Consider the following 23,531-nt stretch of genomic DNA (forward strand, 5'->3'; position numbering starts at 1 on the left):
CCTTTGCACACCACTGAAAAAAACCCAGGAAAATTAAAAAGGAAGATAAAGACAGCTGATGGCAGCAGGTGAAAGAAGCAAGGTACTGCAAGGTGTATACCATTGGCCGATTAGGTACCTGGGACTTCTGTGAAATACCAATTTCATAAATGATGCAAAATACCTCACTACCAGATCCCACACCATGCTGATTCCATCCCATAACCAAACATATCAGACCTGGGTAAAAACATTAAACTCTTGGAACATTTAAAAGTAGGTAACCATTTAAATAATGTGTAAAAATGTGCTTATTGTGGCATTTCTCATAGAAAAGTTATTTGATACAAATGTGCAGGACTTGAAGACCCTGATTTAATCAAACTAGTACGAACAGGCTTTGAAACATGGTCACTGTTCCAAGGACAAATCCCAGCTGTGGGCCAGCTCTCTCCCTCTCACCATCTTTCATCCACAATCCTGTGCAAACGCTACCAAAATTAACGGGTTCGGCAGACCACCCTGTGAATTGCTGTTTCAGTCCCAGGAGAATGATGACAACCTCAAGCAGTGACAAACTGCCGTCTGAAGGATGGTTTGGGATCCGCACCCCTTACCCAAGATGGTCAGTTTCTAGCCCTGGATATGAGGCACAATAAGAAAGGTCAGCGCAGATTTGTTCTCCATTGTGGTTTCAGGTTATTCAAAAGTGCCATCTTGGACCTATACCATTTCACTTTTCAAAAGAAAAAGTTACAAAAACTGGTAAACAAAAAGTTAGTCAGCATACCGCTACGTTTATATACACTGAAATTTACAAGTTTGTCATCAAGTGACTTCTGCCACAGACCACTGCACATTTGTCCCTAACAAAGCACGAAGCTTGAACCAATGGTCATCAGAAGTGACAACAGGTCATTGCTTTATCAACAAGCATAAAGATAGTCAAAAATAGAACTGTAGCTACTTATCTTTAAATTTGCTGATTGACACAAGCAATCCCTCCCATTTCTGCAACCTGCAGTTGCACATCCTGCTCTATGACAGAGGAAAACCTCTGCATCTTTACAGGTACTTCTGACAGAGACTGCTTTGCTGTTGACATGTGCATGCAGAGAACTGCTGTCAACCACAGCACCGACTGAGAGGGATTCCTCCGAGAAGCTATAGCCCATGCAATATTCCTTGGCACTTCACACAGGACCAGGAGAGGACAAGGTTTCTCTTTGTTAAAACAGTGTTTTCAGCAGCATTAACCTCTTCCAACAAATTACAGTCTGAACATGTGATGGGTGATTTTCGCATAGCCCCTTCTACCAAGCTGGCTTATTGCTGGCTTTGTGCAGCTAGACCATATGAAGATCCCCACCACTACCTGCCCAGCTGTTAAGGGACTACAGTACTGGAACAGTTCGCTGTCAAGCACTTCACAGGCTTCTTCCAAGGATAACAACATCCTTTGGAAATCCTTCCATTTTGGCAATTTCAAAACAACCCAGCTTGCTGTAAAATTCCAGGATTCTTTTATCATCTGGTCTCACTTCACAAAAAGCCCCACGGGAGCCTGAGAAGGGAAAAGAGAAACAAAACGCTGTAGGAAAAGTTATTGTAAAAAGCACAGACATCAAATATTACTAGAGTTCCCACCTACTTTAACGTTTAAACCCAATGAAACCACCGATCCAAGTCCACATGGAGCATAGTGCCCAAAAGAGAGCAGATTTATAGCAACATAGCTGACCATCCCCTAAAAGGGCTGCACAGTGCAGATGTCTTGTCAGCCTGAGCAAACGACCTCCCCTCTGCACACCTTTTATTTCACATAAAAGCATCCTGAAACTCTGATGTTGGCTCAGAAAATAGAACTAGAAGCAGGCACCAAATCACACAAAGGAACTGTGAACCTCAGGTGCGCAGTAAGGCAGACAGCCAAGTACTTCCCCATATTGAAGGTTTTGGTAATTATCCACCAGTGCACACTGCGACATGTAAGAAAAAGCAACATTACCAATGCCAGCAGGGGAAATATAAACATTTGTGCACCGTTCAAGATGTAAAAATGTGTGCTCTCATGGCCAAATCACTCCCTCAGTTCTTCCTATTTTCTAATTTGCAGGATAATAGCTAAAGTGAAATGCTATGTTTTACTGAAGACAGCAGCAGAAGTTAGCTATCTGAAAGCTTTTGTAATTATTTACTTAAATCTAGAGTGCCAACTATGGCAGGAATCGAGTATCTCAGGATGATGTGCAAATACAGCAATGCTACTATAACCATCCCAAGCTCTCTTTGCATCCTAGAACCAACACATAATTAGGAAACAAGGAATTCTGAGTGCAAGAAGCTTACCATTAGCCTTTAGAGAAGAGAGCAGGCAGGCCATCATACTTTTGGCCACGCTTGGATCTGTAACTTTTTTGTGGATATCAATCTTTATCAACGATGGGAAGTTGGCAAGAAATGATTCTGGCAATACTTCTTGCTCTTCATGGAAGCTTAGCATTATTTTCTGAAAAGAATATGGGAAGCAGACATTTAATCGCTATCCAGCTTTTCATTTTCATTCATATTTATTAAGGGAGGCTGCTTTGCTCGTGGAATATACCTACAAATCAGCACGCTTTTCAGCCACACCTCTGATGGTCACTTCATTCCTTACCTGCTGAATTGCTCTCTGTACTCCAGACAAAAAGGCAGCCTACTGAAGCTTCTCAGTTTGTCAAAGGAGGAGTGCAAGACTCCTTGCATGGCTTCTCAGTGACCCAGAGTTTAAGTGAGAAAAAAACATAAGCCAACCCATAACTAACAGTTTGGGCATGGGTATTCCTTTTCTTTGCATTTTACATGGGCAGTTTTAGCTCAAAGTGTCCCAACCTTCCACATGTATTCTTTGGTTCACAGCAGCCTGGAAACATCTCTCATGTTTACGCAATTATCTAGGACTACTTGCCCCAACACAGGCAAATTTGTCTCTAGCTTGAAATAATACTTGTTGATGACTAAAGGATGTTGTTGATCACTAAAGACTATTGCAATCACCCAGGAAGGTCTTCAGGAACATGACATCAGACATTAACTTCATGCAACTCATGGGGATGGAACAATCACGTGAGGTAATACAGCAGTAGACAAAGCCAAATCTGAAACACACTCAAGTCATTTGCCCTGCTGGTTACTGAGTTTTAAAACCTTTAGGGAGCACTGGCTCAAGTAAACAAGCCACCTAGCTTCATTTCTTGTATAATTGAAAGCCACTATCATAACAACCCAAACTAGGACTTCATCACACAAGGAACCGTAACATTAGCAAGCCCCACCTTTTTTTCAGGTCAAGTTTAAATGCAATCTCCTCAAACCTACAAACTGCCATCTCTCAAACTCTTGCAGGGAGAGTCTCTGTTCAAAGTTACTACTTCAAATTTGTTGAGCTACTTCAGGTTCAGAACCATGCCTGCTCCTCTGGTCTTTCCTTTATCACAGCTGCAACAGGTACAATCCCATAGAAAGCATTCAAAGCTAGCCGTGCTGGCTTCAAGCATCAAGGCAAAGGTGATACCTGTTTCTTCCAACCATAGAAGTGCTACAAGGAGTAGGGTACAGGTGGGGCTAAGAAGCAGTTGGACAGATGATGCATTCACCTCTTGCGATCAATAATAACTAACCTCAGGAAAAGCAGATACCAGATAAACTTCCCTGAGAGGAACCTAGCCAAAACTGCAAGACAATGTCACAAGTCAGAGGATTGGATTTTTCTTTTGTGAAACAACACATTTTGTTTATCCCATAAAGTCTGGGGCTCAAGATGTATTTTTAACTACAGAATAACTGAACTGTGCTAGAAGTCAGCAATTTGAATCAAATGACCTAAATAGTACAGAAAGGAAGCTCTTCAAACCAAAATGGAGACTGAGATTATCAAGAGGTAAGAATTCTGTAAAGGAAACCAAATCAATCCTATTCTGTGAGAAAACTTTTTGCTACATGATCTTCAGTGACAATAGCTTCTAAGCAACTACTGAATATTCTCTGTTATAGTGTCAAAAGGCTAAATGGATTAAAACCCACAGCATGTATCTCAAGAGCAAAGAGCTCTGCTGTACTCCCAGAAACATCCCTCAAGCCCATAGGCTCAAGAAACAGACTTTTTCTGAGATATTGTACAAGCAGCAGAAATCCTGGGGCAATGTACCAATAGCAAAAAATGTTCTTAAACATCTCAATGGAAAAGCTAGTTTATCAGCACAAAATACCTCCTGCTTTCTCTCTGAAATTCGGCTTTAAACTTCTGGAAATCAAGGCCCCTTCTCCCTTACTGTACTTACTACAGCTTTGCCATGTTTAATTTCCGATATCCTTATATGCACCGGCTTTGCTTCAAAATCTGAATTTACATACACAGTTGAAAGCACAGGACTGTGCAAATGTACAAGAATCAAGTCATAAAACTTAGACTGCAGAATTAGCTCCACTTCAATAGTGGTAGTGGAGCTATTAAGATACCTTCTAGTCATGCTTACCCTAGAACCCAGGTATTCTATTTGCTGCAAGGCTTTTTTTTTTTTTTTTTTTTTAAAGTATTTCACTTTTCCCCCAAACATGCCTATAAGTAGTGGCCATCTTCCCAGCAGGGTGACAAGCATTTAATTCCATTTCCAGGAAGCTTTGCTTTGCTTGTGGGAAAGCCTGTGCTCTCAGAGCCATGACCTCTTTTAAGATTTGTCAAAGTCCTAGTCAAATAAAGCAAGGGCACACTGCCATATACACCATTTTTGCCCTGCCCTTACCAGGTGGGGACTGGCACCTCTTAGTATTAAACACATTTCTTTCCTTGACAAGAATCAGCTAGAACTTTTCACTATTTCTGACAGTTCAGTGACATTGTTTTTCTAGTTTCTTCCAAAACCAATTCAAGATGTTGATTTTTAGCACTTGCTAAAGGTGAGATGTTGGTTTACACCATTTACAGCTGTCAAACTCCACAAATAGCTCATAGATTTTAACATCAAAACCAAGTGCTCTTTAATTTGTTTTCCATACTTAAACTGACATTACTATCAGCATGGGGAAACTAATATGTCATTTTGCAGAACAGAGCAGAAGCAATCCTTTATTTTCAAAATGTCATTTTCTTTAGATCAAGGTGGCTTACGTTTACTGCATTGATTACTACTAAAGCACACCTCATGGGTATGTTAGAACACACAGCTGTATCTGACTGTCAGTGAATAATTCTACTGTCACCTTCTAAGATGTCAGATATTGTGCTCAAAGACTTCAGAAAAGTACAAAAATTTAATTACATGGAAGCTCAAAATGCAAAAGGAAAACAAAGACTGCTTTGGAAAGAAAAGAGTTAGGCATACAGTTCTGATCTCATGGGTTATACCAACCTCTGCCTCAGACAGTTCCTTGTCACTATTTGGTTTAGTGTATTTTTCTTGCATGAAAGGGATCCAAGACATTTTACATTTTTTAATGAAAGGAGTCACATCAACCGTTCCCAAAGCATAGCCACATATACCATCCTCATCTTCTAAGACGAAGCAGTAATCCAGGCTGAGGGTGAGCAGACCTCCTACTAACCTGCAGAAAGAAGTGTCCAAATTCAGTCAAAAGAAAGTCACTTTGAACAAGCATGCTCTTCACATACTCTGGAGGAGACTCTAGGGACAACCAACGAAGCGACAGTCTTCCAGTCATGGAATTAGTTCCTACAAAGCATTAATTAACAGACTGATCAGCTGTCAAAACTCAGCTTTGAGCAACATCTGCACCTCAGGATCCCACAATTTAATTCCATACACACTGCTCTTCTGACTCAGAGACACAAACTTCCTTCACCTTTTGCCCTCAGTTTCTCTGCTGCCATTACCTCCTTGTTCTTCCATCTTTTCTTTTGGGTACTTTTTGATACCAGTTACACATCCTTTCTTAACTTCCTTCCTGTCACTCACAGAGCAGCCTCTTTACAAAGTTCTATCTCAGTTAAATAATTGAGACAAAAAAATACTCGAAGTAGCTCATTTTACAGCTCATATTTAACGCCTTTTTAAAATTTCATCTCAATTGCCATTGCTTATTCTTTTTTGAAGCTGGTACAGGTAATCTATAACATGTATTTCACAAAAAACTCAAGGCAGTTGGCTGGGAGATTGGTCCTCAAAAAAATTTTAGTTATCTGAAGAACTACACTAGGTTGGAAAAAGAGTTGGAAAGTGGGTACAGACTATGGACACTGTCATGATATACTTTCACAGAATCTGAAATAATAGGATAGTATGTTGCACCGGTTTCATAATACAGAGGTTTCAGCTAAGTCTTTTTTCTAACAACTCACAACAGGTGATCAGCGCATAAACTGAGACATAACTGTCAATGGTATCTTTAAAAAAAAGAAAACCCCAATTTCCTGAGGCCTGCAGAGGGCAGATTTTTTAAAATTTTGTTTTAAATCAAACACTCTTTGCATTCTTCCCACATACACTTTTAAAAATTCAAATTAAATACAGCGTCAGGACTTAACCCTTCAGAACCACCTCTGTAGGCCATTCATTCCCAATACATACTTGTCTCCAATTAAATCTGGTAAGCTATGGAAGGGTTGATCAGCTCCATCAGCATACATTTCTCTGCAGATCTTATATACAGATGCCTAAGAGGAGAGAAGAGATGATTTCAAGTCATCAGTCACTTTCAAAAGCTAACTACTTTGTTTTAGAGAGATTTCATTAACAGCCCCACTGTATACTAGTACTGACAGGCATTTAAGTTACACAGAGGAAGAGCACCCATTTACGAGAACGGATCTATCCTCCCCCTGCCTCTCCAAAAGCAACTCTTAAAGTTGCCCATAAAAAACATTGTGAAGTTGAAAGGCTGGGATGGAAAGGCTGGAGATCAACCTCCTGCACATTGAAACAGAACAAGGTTAATCCTGAGATTCAGCCACCAAGCTCTCAGTGAAGATCACTACCCTTGCTACAATTCCTTTTTCGAAACTGCCAATGTTCAAAAGCAACAATTTAACCACTATGAAGGACAGACACACCCTGACTTTCCACATGTTAAAATGCTTTCAGCTGACTCTCTTTAAAAAAAGAGTAAACTTCTATCAGTCAGACTTTAAATAAGAACCTTTAGAGTTTTCAACAACAAGGCTTTCCATTTGACATGCCTCTGGCCTCCTTCCATAAAGAGCGAACTTCTCACAAAAAACATTCTTTATGACTGCATGTTTAGCTGCATCACTAATTGCTTAGGTGGCTTAGAAATACCAATTCCATTGCCTACAAAGAAAAAAAAACAGCTTAGGTACAATCCTGCACTAAGGTATGTAAAAGGCTGATTTACTGCTCATGAAAACAGCACTGGACAGAGCTAGCCTAAAAGTAGCCAGTAAAGGACATTTCTTCATGTGCTAGCTCTGTCTGATTGGCTTCAAAGTCAGGATTCATTTGAGCTGCTGCAAACTCAACCTAGATACTTATGTTTCAAAGGAAACAGTAGCTACAAATACAAAAGCTCAAGCTACATTAATCCTTGCATTGTTTAAACTGCATGCATAACAAGCGTTAACTAACTGTTGGTTGATACATCAGTTTCAAGTATTCTTCTTGCTAAGCTAACAGGAATGAAACCACACTACATATCTGTTCAGCAGAAAAAAATGGGGAAAAAAACTCTAATCAGTAACAATACAAAATTCCTGGTTTCAAAGTATCAAACACTCTAAAGCAAATTTCACAACAGTTCTTTCACAATCAGACCAAGTGTGTACAGCTGTACCTGAAATGCTAAGAATGGCTCAAGTACCACCACATTTTGCAGCTGCATTTTGAGACGCAAAAATCAACTTTCTGCCTATATAGCTCTGAGAATACCAGCAATTACCACAATAATTACTGAGTGAACAGGTATACACACCCACCCCTAAAGTTATCCAATTGCATGTGTCCCCACTGCAATAATTCCTCTACCACCCACAAACAGCTTTAACTTGCCCTTCAGAAACGGGGAAGGTCCTCATCGATTTAAAAAGGTGGTGGGGTGGGAGACTGGGAATCAAGATGTGGGTGTACACGTCCTGTTGCACAGCATGTTGGTGAACCACTGGCAAGTCACTTAACAGTTTTCCCGTAAGCTTGCATTTGTGCCTTGTGCAAGATACTGGGCCATCTGTTTCATTTGGGGATGAAGGGACTCGGCAGTAACCAGTGTTGCCACAAAAGGAAACGCATTACTAACAACAATGGTGACAAGTGTCAAAACCAGTTACCTCGTCTTTAGGAAAGTAGGGTCGTATGGTGTACACTTTGGAAGTGGGTGTTAATGGAGGTGGTTGAAAAAAGAGGTCATTTGCTCCATCAATAGGCAGCAAACGCTGTGAAAACAAAATACTTAATATGACTCTATGAACAACAAAACCCATTGCTCTTGGGTGTGCACTGCAGACTCCCAAATTAACATTTGCTACTTGCAGGCACCCCAGAAGAAGGTGGGGTTGGTATGCTTTACAAATGCAAAGACCTTATTTGAATGGAAAATATCCAATTGGTGTTTTAAAATATGCAATTGAAACAGCACATTAAGAGTCTGTTAATCTTATCTGCTTTAAAATACTTTTTACCAATCATATCTACACTGTCTCTGTATAAGAACATAGAATGTCAGGAGGAAAGGTTTGGTCTGAAGAGGGTTAACTGGCCAGAGGAGACACTTTATCCCAAAAGCAATGCGCTGATTCAATTTGCTGCGCGCAGAGCACCTGTGAGGGGGGAAAAGTATAGCGCCTGAAAAATCCATGAACAAATTTGAACATGGTATAAAGAGCGATTTAAGAATATTTGCCAATTGAAATTTTTGCAACAAAGCACATTACAGCCTTATTTAGAGAGGAACCAAAATTTGGATGACTATGCCTTTTGCTCATGGAATTCCCATCGGCAGACAAGCATGCGCGCATTGTGCAATTGCGGGCGCAGATAAAAATGCTGTGCGACCTGCAAAGAAACAATGTGAAATGTACAACTAAAGCCGCTGCGCTTCGCATGCGCGTGGGACAGGCAGCATCTCCTTGAGAAATTACTGTAGAAAGGGGAGGAAAATTATTTTAAACCAAGCTGTAAGGCTAATGGGCTTTGGACCAGAAAGCCTTCGGCAGACCAATCCTTCCAGACCTCTGATGTGCAACAAAAGGTTTCTCATAAAACAAAGAAAATGTCATTCAGTTGTGAAGTCATATTGATACCTGGAACTCTCCTGCTAGACCACCTCTAAAGGCCCAGGGTTCTTGGTCTCCACTTAAGAACTGTGCTGAAGATTGACTACGACACCCTGTTGAGATCAGATCCAAGCGGAGAATGTTACGAGAAGGGGGATTTCCTGGGTGTCTAACATGTCCAAAAAGCTAACACACACTTGTGGAAAAAGCTCTCTAACTGAGCTAGAATCCAGGGCTTGGGGGGAGGCTGTAATAATGTATGATTTATAAAGATTTTGTGCTTGTGCACTAATTGCAGTACTCCAAATTTTTGATTACCTGTAACAGGCTAGTCTAAAAATAGGTGAGGTGATTCAGCTAACACACCTCATTCCAGACCAGAAGGCACAAGAATGCTGCCATGCACAATTATGTAAGCTTCCCAGTCTTTTTTTTTTTTTTTTTTTTAATATTCATGGCAGAAACATCCATTTCATCTATGAAAAGATGACATCTTGGAAGCTATGTGGCTCAATAGCTACTATTGTAAATTTTAAATCAAACAAATGTAATTATCACAGCCCCTTGAAAAAAAATGGACCTTTCTGAAGTCACATTTTAGTAATGATTGTTTCTAATCTTGTCAGAAAACTAGGACTGGCAATATATAAAAACAGTCTAGGCAGCCAGGACAGTTGTATGAAACAGTATTCTTGCAAGAGACTATGCCGATTTACATAATCCAGGCCATACCTTCACAACACTGCTGGCACATTAAAAAGCTAAGTAGTGAGTTAATTCCACTTAACACAATTTAACTAGTACATCCTGTGTGCCACAGACACTACTAGCTTTGTTTTTTAGCATCTTTATTTTTTTCCTCCTCAAGCACACCAGATGCACGAGGGTCCCTGCTGATCAACTAGCCACAGCAGGCCCACTGAAGTGCTCACCTTTAATTTACACCTGCTTTAGAAAAGAAAATTCCATTGGCTGTTTGACTTTTAATACTGTTCTGCCAGCAAAGCACCACAGCCTTCAACAACTAACATAAATGACAACTCTGGAGAGTCAAAAAAAAAAAATAAAAAAGCATTGTATCTGAAGTGGAGATTTCCATTACCCGCCTCGTTTTCTGACAAGATGAGCAGCGCAAATACTCTTTTCCTTTTGTGGACAGCAATCTACCTCCTGTTCAAGTAACAGTCTCAGATCAGTACAGAGAAGTATGTTGTGCTAGTCAGAGAGTCCCAAAGTGTGCCAAGTTTGACATTTACAAGAGCTTAGGAATATATGTTAAATACAAACTACCCTAAGTATGGTAAATTTCAGAAACAATCCAAGCATCAGAATTTGAATTTGGTTTACTCCCACATTTTAGAATTCTCACATAAAAAGACACCTTCAAGAGGAGGTTTAGTCAAGGACTTGGGAGACAGTATCTGTCTGTCCTTTGAGACTACAACTTAACTAGCACTTCCAATTATTACAGTAAAGAGCTGCGTGAATGAAGAGCTGTATAAATGAAAAACATAGTTAATGTCTTAGTCGCTGCGCAAATGTGACTTCAGTTCATGCCTATTGCACATCTAATCTATCTGAGCTTCCTCACAGACAAAACCTTTCCATTTTAATTAATTAATGACGACGCGCTGTGAACATCTGGCGCTGTCCATCCAATAGCAGTAGAAACTTGTGCTGAGGATTCTCCCATCTGTACACAATGGGGAAGAAGACAATAGAAGTCATTAGTAATCCATAGTACTGTACAGCCACACTAATTTAAGGGACTGAATGCTAGCTGGACTTGGGAGGAGATGTGAAAAAAAAGAGAACATTCAGTGGACCATTGAGCACACCGTTGTGAAAACTAAGTTGTTTGGATTTGTAATGTACTTAGCTTTATATAATGACGTATTTCAAAGACCTTTGCTCTGTATGTGTTTACACTAGTGATAAAACACAAGCTGAATACAAAAGCATCCCCTCTCACAGAAGCACTGTTAGTTTAATACTCTTAAGCTGTCAAAAACTCTTTAATTTTTCAACTATCTAATACCAGTTTGAGTACTGGAACAGAACAGTGCCAAAGTTAACAGAGCTGGTATTTACAGAGTTGGCTTCTAATGTGACCTTTTCCAAATATCTAATGCATTTAAAGACTTGAACCCAGCTTTACAGGGACATTGAAAACTGAAGACAATTTCAGCTGAAATCCGTAGGTAGTTTGATAACTCCAAAATGCAGTCTTAACTTGAGCCCTCAACGTTTAGAGATTGCAAGAATCACTGTTCTCTTTATAGAGGTTTGGCCTGGAGTTTTAAACAGATTATCAAAAAGAGAGCATTCTTTCTAGCTAAAGGTCAACACACACCAAGAATAGTAAAGCTGGGGGAAGTTGGGTCACACTGGTCTTAAAAATGCACAAACTAAAGCTTTTAAACAGCATTAGACAGAGATGTTAACATACTACAATGCTGCCAAGTTTTCTTCCCAAGCTAGTTTTCTTCTCTGTACTTTGCAGAAGACAGTCTTAAAAGCTCTTCTTTATCAGCCATACGTATAGGGATCAGATATTTAATAAGCACAAAAAACAGGAAGTTCTTGAGCACGGACTGACTTGATGACTTAACAGGTCTTCTCTGTCCCTGCTTAAACCTGCCAGTATTTAAGAGTATCATTTAAAGACAATCCAAACACTAGGACTAGATCAAGGTTGTGTAATGGTTAACCACTGTGAGGTTTGTGACAGCTACAAAAAGTGTGACGTGAGACCATCAGCTTTGCTGTCTGCTGTGTATGTCAAGCAAGTCCACAGCATATTCCTTACAGTTGCATTGAAACCTGAAAGTGAAATGAGGTCACTAGAATCACCCAGGCCATGCTGGTGCTGACAACTTAGGATCCCCCAAAAATCTTTCAGGAAAAAGAAAAAAGTCACACATTAAAAAAAAGAAAAAACCTGTTTCAAGATCAGTTTAAGTCTCAGACTAAATCTGTCTAGAGAACTCCACAAATTTCCACTCATGACCAAAAAATAAAATAAAATTAAAAAAAAAAAATCAACAATTTGGAAAGCTTAAAGGAAATTATTTTGCACCAGAATAGCCTTACACTAAAGCTCGCATGCGCACAGGGCTGGGAGGATTGGCTTCCTCTTGGCCAGGCCCATTGAAAGGTGACTTCTGCAATTGTTCTGTTGAAGACAGCATAATGTTATTAAGACAGAGCAAGCAGCAGATGGCTGATGTGGTCACACTTCGTAGTGTCATTTCCAATCATACACCAGGGTACCCAAGGAGTTACATCACAATAGTCCAGTGTGCATTCAGTCAAGAGTAAGTTAAAGTCAACACTTACGTGTCAGCTGAGATTCAAGTTTCATTAGCCCAAGAAGAAAATCAAGGTCTCCAACCTTAAGCATCCAGCAGACTTCACTTATAATACCAAAGCAAATTCAAAGCAAGCATTGCTTCAAGTAGTGAGACAGGAAAACCTCTAAAACAGGGTCAAACCAGACCCATGTCCAAGAAAACACATTTGCCAAATACTTTGTTTTCCCCGTGGGCTAATTAAAAACAAAAAAAAATACACTATCTGGGATTATAGTGGCTCCCAATGCACCTACCTAACCACTGCACAAAAGATTTCACCATTGACATAATACTCTTGATATCCCAGACGTAGGAGTACATGTCATAAAGGATTGTCCTGTTGGCACAATTGGAGAGGCGAGTGAACATCCCCATCACCAAGCTGCACATCTCTTCAAACTTGCCTGCTCGGTTACGCCATTCTTCTATCTATGAACGGAGGCAAAAGATTCACAAGATCAAAAACAGCCTTCTAGGGAAGGGAGGTACCCTAAATATGAAGGAAGACTATACAATTCATTACTTCATTTTACCAGCATGGACTACCGCACCACACATGACTCATGGGTATTCTCTATGGCTGTTAGAATTGAGGCCAGTACAGACACCAGCGGTCAAATATGACACCAGACTGCCTTCACAGCTACATGGCACTACAGGGCTTAAAATAGTAGATTCTACTGGTAGAATGAACGTTACCATGACCTGCAGTTAGTTATACGCTACCCTTCAGCTTTTAGGAAGTGGAACAACCAATCTCTATTGCAGACAGACAACACTGCTCAGGATTTTGATTTAAAAGGACAGAAACAAAATTCACACTCACTTTTTCAGCATCCTTTCCTTTGCAATTAACACTGACAACACTGCTATTTGCTCTGAGCCACTGGAATTCTCTCAGCATCTGTGCACCTTTGGGCCCATGTTCATAAGGAAGGTAAAACAAGTCAGCAAGAAGCTGCAAGTCCTCTAAAGTCACTGGTTCTACTGTGTAGAGAGGCTTTTCATTCGGCCCGGGGACAAACTGTTCTTTGTTAATTTGCTCATCAGTCTGCATAGGGGCAATGTCACTACCGGAGTCTTCCTGCATAGACATCTCTGGGGACTTTGATTCAGCTATGCTCTCCTTATCAGTATCCATCGGCTTCAACTCCTCTGCCATTTTGACTTCGGCAATATCCGTCAGTATCTGATTAGCATTCTTGTCCGCGTCATCTTGTTTTTCCACCACCATGTCCATTGGTTCCTCATCAGATTGCTTCTTCTCTTCCTCCTTTACCAAGGCTGGTGACTCAGTGCTCAGTGCTGCCCCCTGACTCATGATGGGTTCTTGGTAAACTGTGGTAACCACAGTTGCTGCATTTAAAGAGGATGGTGCCACCAGAGGCCCTACATCCCCTACAGTAGTTTTAGCACCACTGTGGGCCACTTGCCTACCTGAGAACAAGAAGAAACACATTTAGAGTTTTCAATGTCTGCCAAACCAATATTCAAATCAGCAAATTTGAAAATCATGGATGATTCTGCTGCCATGGCATCTGATCAGTGCAGCTTCCTTTTGGTACTTTGCCTGCTCGCTTTTGTCATTGTAATTCTAATTATAGACTTTGTCTTTTGGTGAATTTCCCCTCCAGACAACTGATAAGCAAAGATAGGATGGGGAAAAAGTTAGTAAAATTAGTTCATATTTATGTACTGCCAGCAGCATTTCTGACTATGCCATCAGAACAAAAAGCTCCCAAAATTAACTTTTTTTTCTTCTGCTTCAACTGACTTATTAAAGTTTTACTTGGATATAGAGCACACTTCAAAATAAAAGGACTGATGCAGCAATATTTCAACTGTAAAAATGTCTTTAACCTAGGGAAAATGGAGATATTAAAAACCTGACTGGACAGAGTCTTGGGCAACCTGCTCTAAACTCACCCTGCTTGAGCAATGTGGTTAGACTAGGAGATCTCAAGAGGTCCCTTCCAACATAAACTATTCTGTGAAAATGGAGGAAGATGACACCTTAATTACTACTCCTCACCCAGTGTTTTTGCTGCAGCTGAGTTTTAGAAAGCTCTGAAGCCCTACAGCAGTTCAGAAGGATTACTGCACCAGAGCAGAGTTGGGAGGAGAAGAGGTTCTTCCATTCCACCACCAGTTATCAGAGAAGAGCACTTTGACCACCTCAAACCCACATTTTGGAAAACCAGATTTTACCCCAAGCTCCTATTGCTACAAGAAAAGTGTGTGATGTTGAAAGGAACCTAGATTGTTTCTGTAAATAGAAACTCAAAAAAAAACCAAACCCATCTTAAAACAACTGGAAGAACACAGACTCTTCCAGGGCAGAAATAATGTTTACAATAATCTAACACTCACTTAAAAAGACTATTTTTCCTACTCTCTCAGGTCCCATGGAAGTCTAGTAACAACTGGGACCAGCAAGATCCAGCCTCTTTCTTGTCTTGTATCAGAAGTGCCAAAGGATCGTACGTCAAGGTTGCTTCTGCTGATCAGTCAGGGCACTACAGGCACGCTGAAGAATGCCAAGCATCCTTCTTTATTAAGATTTCCCCAATTAGTAAGGCAGAAAATACTTCCAACTGAAAAGTATGCAAAATTGCCAGGATCTGCAAAATAATTTTAATCTAAATGCAAGTACTGAGCATTTAACTCCATTTTTCTACCAGAATCACACCAAATCAAACTCACTGCTGTATTGCTGAGGTACCCCAAATTCCTGCAACCATTCCGTTAAGGCCAACTTCAGGGCCATCTGTGGGCTGTAGAGAACATCTGTTTCAATATCTTCATCGCTCCCCTCATTTTCCAATTTAATCTGGATAGAAACTGTACTGTCTTCAGTATCAGCTATGGAGACAAGTTTTAAAAAGTTATCATGCAAGTTTCATTTAAAATTAAGAAAGAGTCATGTTAGACAAGGCATTCAACAGCTTTACTTCACAAAGAAGGACAAAGCGCTACATCCTAATTAGACAAAATGGAAAACTACAGTCACCGTCAATGTCAACACAGAAACAGTATACAGAAACTAGACGTTCTGGCATCCAGAGTTTCCCTTTGGATCTGGACTGCTTCTATTCCAATGAAATCAAATCCATGGACACTTATGTCACATTTGGGCATTCAAACTGCTTGCTCAGAGTGCTTTTTATAGAACTCACGGATACTTCTCAAGACTTAAGAAATTGTCTGATGGCATATGAACAGATACTTTCCAGGAAGTCAATAAAACAATCTAGATGCTCATTATCATTACAGCAACTGCCATTTACTTAGGGGATAGAAAAAGCTAGGCTATCTTAGAAACAAAAAGTTGGTACGGAAAGGCTAGAATCGTTAAAAAAAGTATGACTTATGTGGTTAAGCACAGATCCTAGCAAACAGTTACGCATACTTACTCATTACCACGTCTTTTCTCACTCCATTCATGTTAGACTTGTACCAGGTTGCAAGTGTGTGAATAGCAACGTAATTGGCTTCAAATTCACAGTTTGGATTGGTCAGAACTCCCTTTAGTCGAGGGATGAGCTCAGTTGACCGACCTTTGTAAGGCCCAAGAAAAAGCCTCTTTTGATCATAATCATTAGCATGAATGTTATCCCAGATAACTGGTGCTCTCCTGATGATCTTAGAAACTTCTTCGATGGACTCTACGGGAATGTCTTTGGATACAACTTTTGGACCTAAGAGGGAAACAGGACAATCAGAGGGCTTTGCGTATACTTGAAGATTCACTCCCCAAGGAATCTGTTTATTTTACTAAATACTTATGACAAATAATTTTTAACACCAACAGCAAATTAAAAAAACCACAAAGCCAAAAAACAAGGCAAGCAATTTTTACCTGTCCATAACACCTCGATGCCAGGGAGCAGCTTTTCTCCTACAGTCCGTAAATATGGTGACTGGGCAACATTTGGATAACAGAAAGTTCCACAGTACTCTGTACAGGAAAAGATAATGTCATTGTTAGTATAAGGATACACACATGTGACAACATACCCAACTGTCCCATGAACACACTGACAGCATACTACCACCTGAGAAGAGAATCGTCTATAAAATTAATCAAGAAAGACACAAAAGTCTGAAGTTTAAATAGAAAGAACATTATGAATGATGCTTAGCATAAAGATCAGAAAGGAAAGGTACAGAATTTCTTTTAAATTGCTCAAATATAATTTTTTTTTTCCGAATTTTGAAGTCCATAAATAGAAGGGCAGGGTACAGCAGATAATATGCAAAAGAACTAGAAACGCTAAGACTGATTATGAAGTGCAAATACATAAAAAAAACTAACACCAGAACATAGGTGTCTCTAAAGAGGAGGTCTGCAACAGAACCAAATTACTACAGTGTAAGGGGATAAACAATTTACCAATGACAACATTGCTACTGAATTGAATTTTCCTTGTAACAACCCACACTACTGAATATAGTGATTCTCTCCCTTACAGTATCCTTAGAGGTATTAGAAGAAGCTTGCAATTCAAAATTAGCAACGATTGGACCAGAATGCAAGTCATCTTATTTTTTATTAAGCAACTCAGTGACTAGTAAAAGTGTCAAAAACACGTACCAATGACAGAAGTGAGCACAGACTGTGGTATACCTCTACTTTAAGGAAGTTCTAAGAAACTAACAGCTAGCCAGATCAAGAAGCAAGAAGATTTTGGTGCAAGTCAAACAGAAGTCTTCCTTTAACTGAACTTTCAGTTCAAACCTCTTGAACCCTTCTATCAAGCTGCCTTCTTTGCTTGGCATTAAGCCTTTGCCAAATTTCTGCATCTCTGAAAACCTCTGCATGTATTTGAATTACTTGAACCTTTCTTTATAAGTAAGTTTCTTCAAACAACCCCAAAATACTCCTTAAAGCAGTTATTAAATATTAAACCAGCTTTTCAACCAGTAAGATAACAGGGCCCCTCCTTTAGGGCTGAACTAAATGATTCATCTCATTTTACCTGTAGGACAGAAAAGGAATGTGTCTGGTTCTCCTAGATATTGATAAATTTCATTTGTGATTGAGACCTGAGCATGAGCAAAGGAACTGAAAACTTCTTTGTCTGCTGCACACATGTTGTGATCAATATCATCAAACAGCAGCGCAAAAGATCTGCAGCCAAACTGGGAAACCTAATACAGGAGACAAGAGCAAAATGTTTATTTTTTTTATTATTATTTTTATTTCTTAAAAAGAAATTAAAAAACAAATCAAACTGAAGAATTTTTAAAAGGAAAAGCTACAGGAATGGGGGAGAGAAGGTAGGAGAGGAAAGACAGACTTTGGTATCTATTCACAACAAATGCCTATCTCTGACCCTCTGCTCTGCTTTTCTCAAAGATTAGACCTCTAAAGATCTGCAATCTCTTCCAGTTTTAACAATCCAAAGCTGATCACACTGGAAAGACAGCTGGAAAAAAGCTAACTCTGTAATAGCTTTTGGACAAAAAAAAGAGAAGTCAATTATGAGAACAAAGACAACATGTATGTCAGGTCTGCCTTCAAAGGTGTTATTGTAGATAAGAGTTCACCCTTTAGAAATGCATCTTGGCTTCAAGGCTCTAAAATAATCTGAAGACAAGCTCCCAAGAACAGCTTTCAGAATGCAATACAAGATGAGACTTCTTTTTTAAATCTAGATGACTAGTGTGTTCAGGTTGCATTGCAGAAGTGGACATCAATGGGAAGTGTTCAGAGGCATCCAAACTAACACTAGTGCTGAAAACATTAAAGAAGCTAGTGAAAAGATGCAAGAGTGAGCAAGATATTGAAGTTTTCAAATTAAGTAGCACTGCAACTGTGGTAAGTTTATGTCACGCTTACCTGGTCCAGCTTGCGTTTCAATGTGGATACCTCTTTAGGATTGGAGAAAGTGATGTCAAGTCCAGGCGAGATTGCATAGATGAACTCTATTTCATGTTCTCGTGCAGCTGATATTAGAGTCATTAGCTGCTCTGGAAATCAAATTAAAATATTTCAGAAGGATTCAACAATTAAAAAAATAAATCTCTCAGACAACATTATAAGTAAATTATAAAACGCAGGTGCCTCTGCTATGGTAAAAAAAATAATAATTTGCTGTAATTTCTTAAAACTAACACCGCAAAGAGCACCAAATTATTGGTAAGAGTTCTGAGGAATTATGCCAAAAGAAATGTAACAATTGTCCTTGTATTGTTATTTTCCATGTTACAATTTTCAAAATATTTTAAAATTCTCTTTATCTCAATGTTGCAAGACAAATGTGGATGTAGTCAGTTTTTGCAGATTGCACATCAACAGTTCTAGAATTATTACTCACTTTTTCCACACATACTAAGAGACACCTGCATGACACTGATTCACACACTATTCATATGACTGAAGCTCAGAGGACACGGAAAAGGGCTTTTTTTAACATTACTGTGCAGCAGTAGTTGCTTTAAGAAATAAACTTCAAATTTAATCTTCCATAAAATGTATAAAGAGAATTATTTTTAGAATATTTAATAATCTTTGTTGTTACTGGCAGTATCCTTTAGACTGTATTTCTGCAGTGATTCAAAGTGGCATCCAAGGAGGAGTATTTAATTTCAAGCAAATATCATTTTTCCCCTCACCCAAGGAAGACTATAATCCCCACAGGCTAATAAAACACTGTAGATCCCATAAATGTCAGAGGTGGATAAAAAAACCTCACACCAGTTTAAACAGGTCTTTCATGTCCTGACAAAATAGTCAGAAGCTGCTTGTCTGACTGATACTCTTTTCATTGAGACAGGCACTTAATGAATCACATAAAAGGGCATGCTATTCGCTCAATCTTTTTTCTCTTCTGAAGCAAATAATTCCCACTTCAAAATATGGCCCAAATGTTCAAGAGCCAGAGGAACAATTCTGAGCAACCTTCCCCTGGAAAAAAGCAATTCTTGTAAAAGAAAGCCTTAAAAGCAGTTTTAGAAATCATCTGTAGTTAAAAGAAGTAAATCCATGCTTGTATCAAAACTCCACTAAATACATCTGCAGGGTATTAAGAACAGGTCTCCACTCACCTTTGGAAGTGGCTACTGTGATTAAACACACTCAAGCATATGTAGTAATGACCAATTCATTCAAAAGTGTATTTATAGAAAACACAGAGGAAAAATAAAGGCAATTACCTGCTTCCTCCACTGAGTACATTTCTCGCCAGAACATCCTGTGCTTGTAGTCATCCTTTGGAGCATACAGGTATGTATTTAGTCCCCACTTCTGAAGTCTATAAACATAGGAAAAAAGCCGTCATTGGGAGAATAGTCCTCAAATTCAGGAATTCTACGTTTTACTTGATCTAATTCTTTTACTTGATCTAATTTATTTTTTTGTTCACTGAACACTGCATTATACTATCAAGTCACAATAACCTCACACACAGCTGATATTGGACAAATTCGGTTTAGGCAAGATGTAAAAGTAAGTATGAGCCCCCAAGAATATCAATATTAAGCAAAAAGCTGCTCTCGGTTAGAACAATAATCCTTTTCAGGCTTAAGTGGAAGATTATGATCATATCGCGATGGAATGTGCTGCAGTAAGAGGAAGCATGACTTGCCTTCTAAAAAGTTCTTTCCTCTGCTCCATAACCCAAGGTCTTCCATAAAACCCTATGGGAAACAAGATTAAAATTATCCAGTTAGATGTGAGGTTATGCCTGCTCCATGAACCATTATTTTACAACCTACCGTTTTCTTCCTCTGCTGCTACATTCATCAAAAACCTTCTCAATCCAGAAAGGAAAATAAAAATCTAGTTAGCATTAGGAAAGTGTAATAACCTAAACTGATGTAAATTTAAAGTGCAATTATAAATTATCTCATTTCTTATGATCTAAGGTCTTATCATTTTGGCCACTGAAACAGTTAATCTTCAGAATCCAAACTGTATTCCTGAGCATATGCCCTTGACAAGTCAAGTCAGCACTATTGTAAGAGCAGACTGAACAGTCATAACCTAATTAAACTATCAATCCAGACACCTACAAAATAGAGTTGACTGTAATGTGAACATTGAAAACACTTGAAAATATTTACCATCTCAAATGCCTAACCAGCGATACAGATTAGAATGCTAAATACACAGAGTATATAAATACATACTGAGGTAGATGATGTGTAATTAAAAAAAATGCGCGAGTCAACTAAATGCTTAGGATTTCATTCCTTTTATTCATTTTAATAGGTTCCTTGTCACAATTAACTTGCAAGCTGTTATCTTACTTTACAATTCCCACATCTTTACAAGCTAAGACTATGTCTTTGAATAATCACATAAAAGCATCTACACAAGTGATTTTAGAATAGTGTGCATTCAAAGTCATGGAATTCCATGGAAATTGTAACTGCTTCTGGTTTTAAATCTAATCCTTCCATTCTAGAAACTTAATACTTTAAAAAGCCCTCTCAATGCACTCTTAGTCAAGTAAATTCACTTAGACCTATGCGCAAACAGTTCAACCAACCACAAGTGGGCACTTGAAAACAAAGCTTCAGCGTGGCAGTCTGTGCAAAGATCAGAGACTAAAATAACACTGAAATTTAATAAGCTTTTATTTTCAAACAGCACGGCCACTCAGTGATGAAAGATGCTCCTAATACACAAAGCTCACAAGTCCCCACAGAACACCCGTTCAAAAGGTAGACAGTATCTTCATTTCCAGAGCTATTCTCCCGTGTAAATGTGGAAACTTTTGGTCTCACAGAGGTCAAAAACAGCCTCCTACAACCTTTCAAAACTCAAAACTGATGCATCTGAAGCACTTTCTATATATTAACAAGTATTTCAGTTACCTGTTAAGTGAACAATGCTCTTTTAAGAGCCTTAAAGCAGGTTCGAGTTTTAAGAATTAGTGTCTTAAAGAGTGGTCCTAGGCTAACTGGCACCACGAAGTGGCAAAGCTGAGTAACTACTAGCCCTCACAAACTGCAAAGTGACAAACGGAGGACACTTAAACAGAGGAACAGGAGAGTAGTTGCAAGGCATGAAAACCTCCCAGTTTATTTCACCCAGAACTAATTTCTCATTTTCACTAGCATTACCTAATTCTGACTGATGCTGCCCTGAGGAAGCTCAAGAACCCACAAAAGGAATGAAATATTGTGATACCTAATGAGTACCGCTTATGTCTGAACTCGTTAATAACACTTTTGCTTTACTTATGATACTACTGTTTCAGACATATTAGCCCAAAGCAGAGCAGAGGCCCGCTATAAAAAAAATAAAATCAGATAACAAAAAATAATTAAACAAGACTGAAGAGAACATTCTAATCCAAAGCAGTATTTTTCCATCTGTCATCACATTTCTTAGATTACTAATGTCACCAGCTGATAACAATCCTTGAATCTTTCTGTCCAACTAAAAATCAACCTGATTTTGTATTACTCCCTCAAGACTGTGTCTCGGGTTAATACAAAGTCAACAGATCATGCCAAATACCTCATCCCAGTTACCATGCTTCCCATCACTAAAAGCCAAGACATCCTGGAGGCAGAGCACCAAAGCTCCAAAGCTTTGCATCCAGTACTCTCTTAGATCTTATTACTCCCCAAAGCAGTGAATTTGATATCGGTCATAAGCTCCTCGCATTCTTAGAGTGCACACCCAGTATTTCTGCCCAGTATTTGGCCAGGTGGCCCCCCTTTTCTACAAAAGATCCAAACTCTCCATCTCATTGCTTTAATCTCACCATATCTCTAGTCTGTGTCAACCGCTGCACTACATTTAAGTATTTATCTACACTTCTGAAGTTAATCCCTGTCTCTCTTACCCCTATAATTCTTGAGTCACTAAAGAGACAGATGTTTTCACCCGCTGCTGTTTACCTCATTCACCACAAGTTTGGTTTTTTGTTGTTGATGGGTTTTTTGTTTGTTTGTTTTAAACACCTCCCTATTCTTTTTTTTCCTGTTTACATATTAATGTTAGACTGGTAACTCCTCCAACATTAGGAGTTGCTTCATTGGGCAGAGGCCATTTTCTTGCTTTGTTTTATGCACAGTACAGTCAAGAACACCTGCACCAGAATATACACAGCGGCGATCAACAATGTAACTAAGATGACAAGAAAAATGATTATGGTATAGGCAGTGGTTCCCATATAAACCTGGATGAACAGGTGATCTATGGTCAAGGTGTGTTAGCAGGAACGTGAGAAAACATACTGTTACAATCTGTATTTCTGTTCACTGTTATCTGTCTACAGAGCCTTCAATTTAGCATCTATCTTCACAGAATTAAGTCTATTAACAATGTAAAGACATCTCTCTCCATGCTGACTGTACTTAAGTCCTACTAAGTGCTAAAAAATAAGGGCATTAACTAGGCCTAGTGCACTTCGCACAGTGACGTTTGCAGAAACCAAATGGTCTTTTCTTTTTAAGATATGAACAAAAGGCATTCTGCAAGCAATGCAGATACTGACTTTGATAAACTGCCTGTTTCCCTTTCCGTTCCATCTGTTAATCATTTTGTTCTCCTACTGGAGATTCATTATAGGTACAGAAATAATAGCAGTCCACAGGAATTTAGACAATTCCAAACCATTATGTTGCAAAGAAACCGTTCTTCTTGCTGGCTTTCAACCATCTACCTTAATTGACCTGTCAGAAATGCAGATAAATTCTGTAGTTATGGAGAAGTGCAGAAAAAGTCTCTTTGTTCTGCAACTTCTGCAACAATTTAAGCCTTTTAACGCTGCAACTATGCCAAACGACAGAAGAGGATTGTTCTACAGCGCAATTAAAATGGTAAGTTACAATACTTCAGAGGAGAAGAAGCATTTAATATTAATTCCGGAACAGATGTCTATGGAATCACCTATTCCCTACCCAGGAAACTGAATCTGGGCCTCTGGCGCACAGGAAGAGCATGTACAGCTGGGATAATCGCACAGCAGCTCTTCTCTCTCTCTCTCACCTCCCCCTTTAGACGCGTACTAGCAAAC

The 23,531-nt window shown here is 39.2% G+C and overlaps 1 protein-coding gene across 1 annotated transcript; it reads right to left on the reverse strand.

Moving 5' to 3' along the window:
* Positions 1–626: 626 nt before the first annotated feature.
* MGEA5 (meningioma expressed antigen 5 (hyaluronidase)) lies at positions 627–20,193 on the reverse strand (the record flags this gene model as incomplete). The annotated part of the gene is made up of 15 exons (XM_010296080.1): positions 627–1,543; positions 2,329–2,488; positions 5,370–5,562; positions 6,546–6,631; positions 8,255–8,359; positions 9,227–9,312; positions 12,807–12,981; positions 13,379–13,989; positions 15,256–15,414; positions 15,966–16,250; positions 16,412–16,510; positions 17,532–17,703; positions 18,395–18,525; positions 19,711–19,808; positions 20,142–20,193. Coding segments are annotated over 15 exons (2,549 nt in total), but the record flags the coding sequence as incomplete, so codon positions are not given.
* Positions 20,194–23,531: the final 3,338 nt, after the last annotated feature.

Source organism: Phaethon lepturus, unplaced genomic scaffold (genome assembly GCF_000687285.1).
Source record: "Phaethon lepturus isolate BGI_N335 unplaced genomic scaffold, ASM68728v1 scaffold52101, whole genome shotgun sequence".
In the NCBI taxonomy this organism is placed as follows: domain Eukaryota; kingdom Metazoa; phylum Chordata; class Aves; order Phaethontiformes; family Phaethontidae; genus Phaethon; species Phaethon lepturus.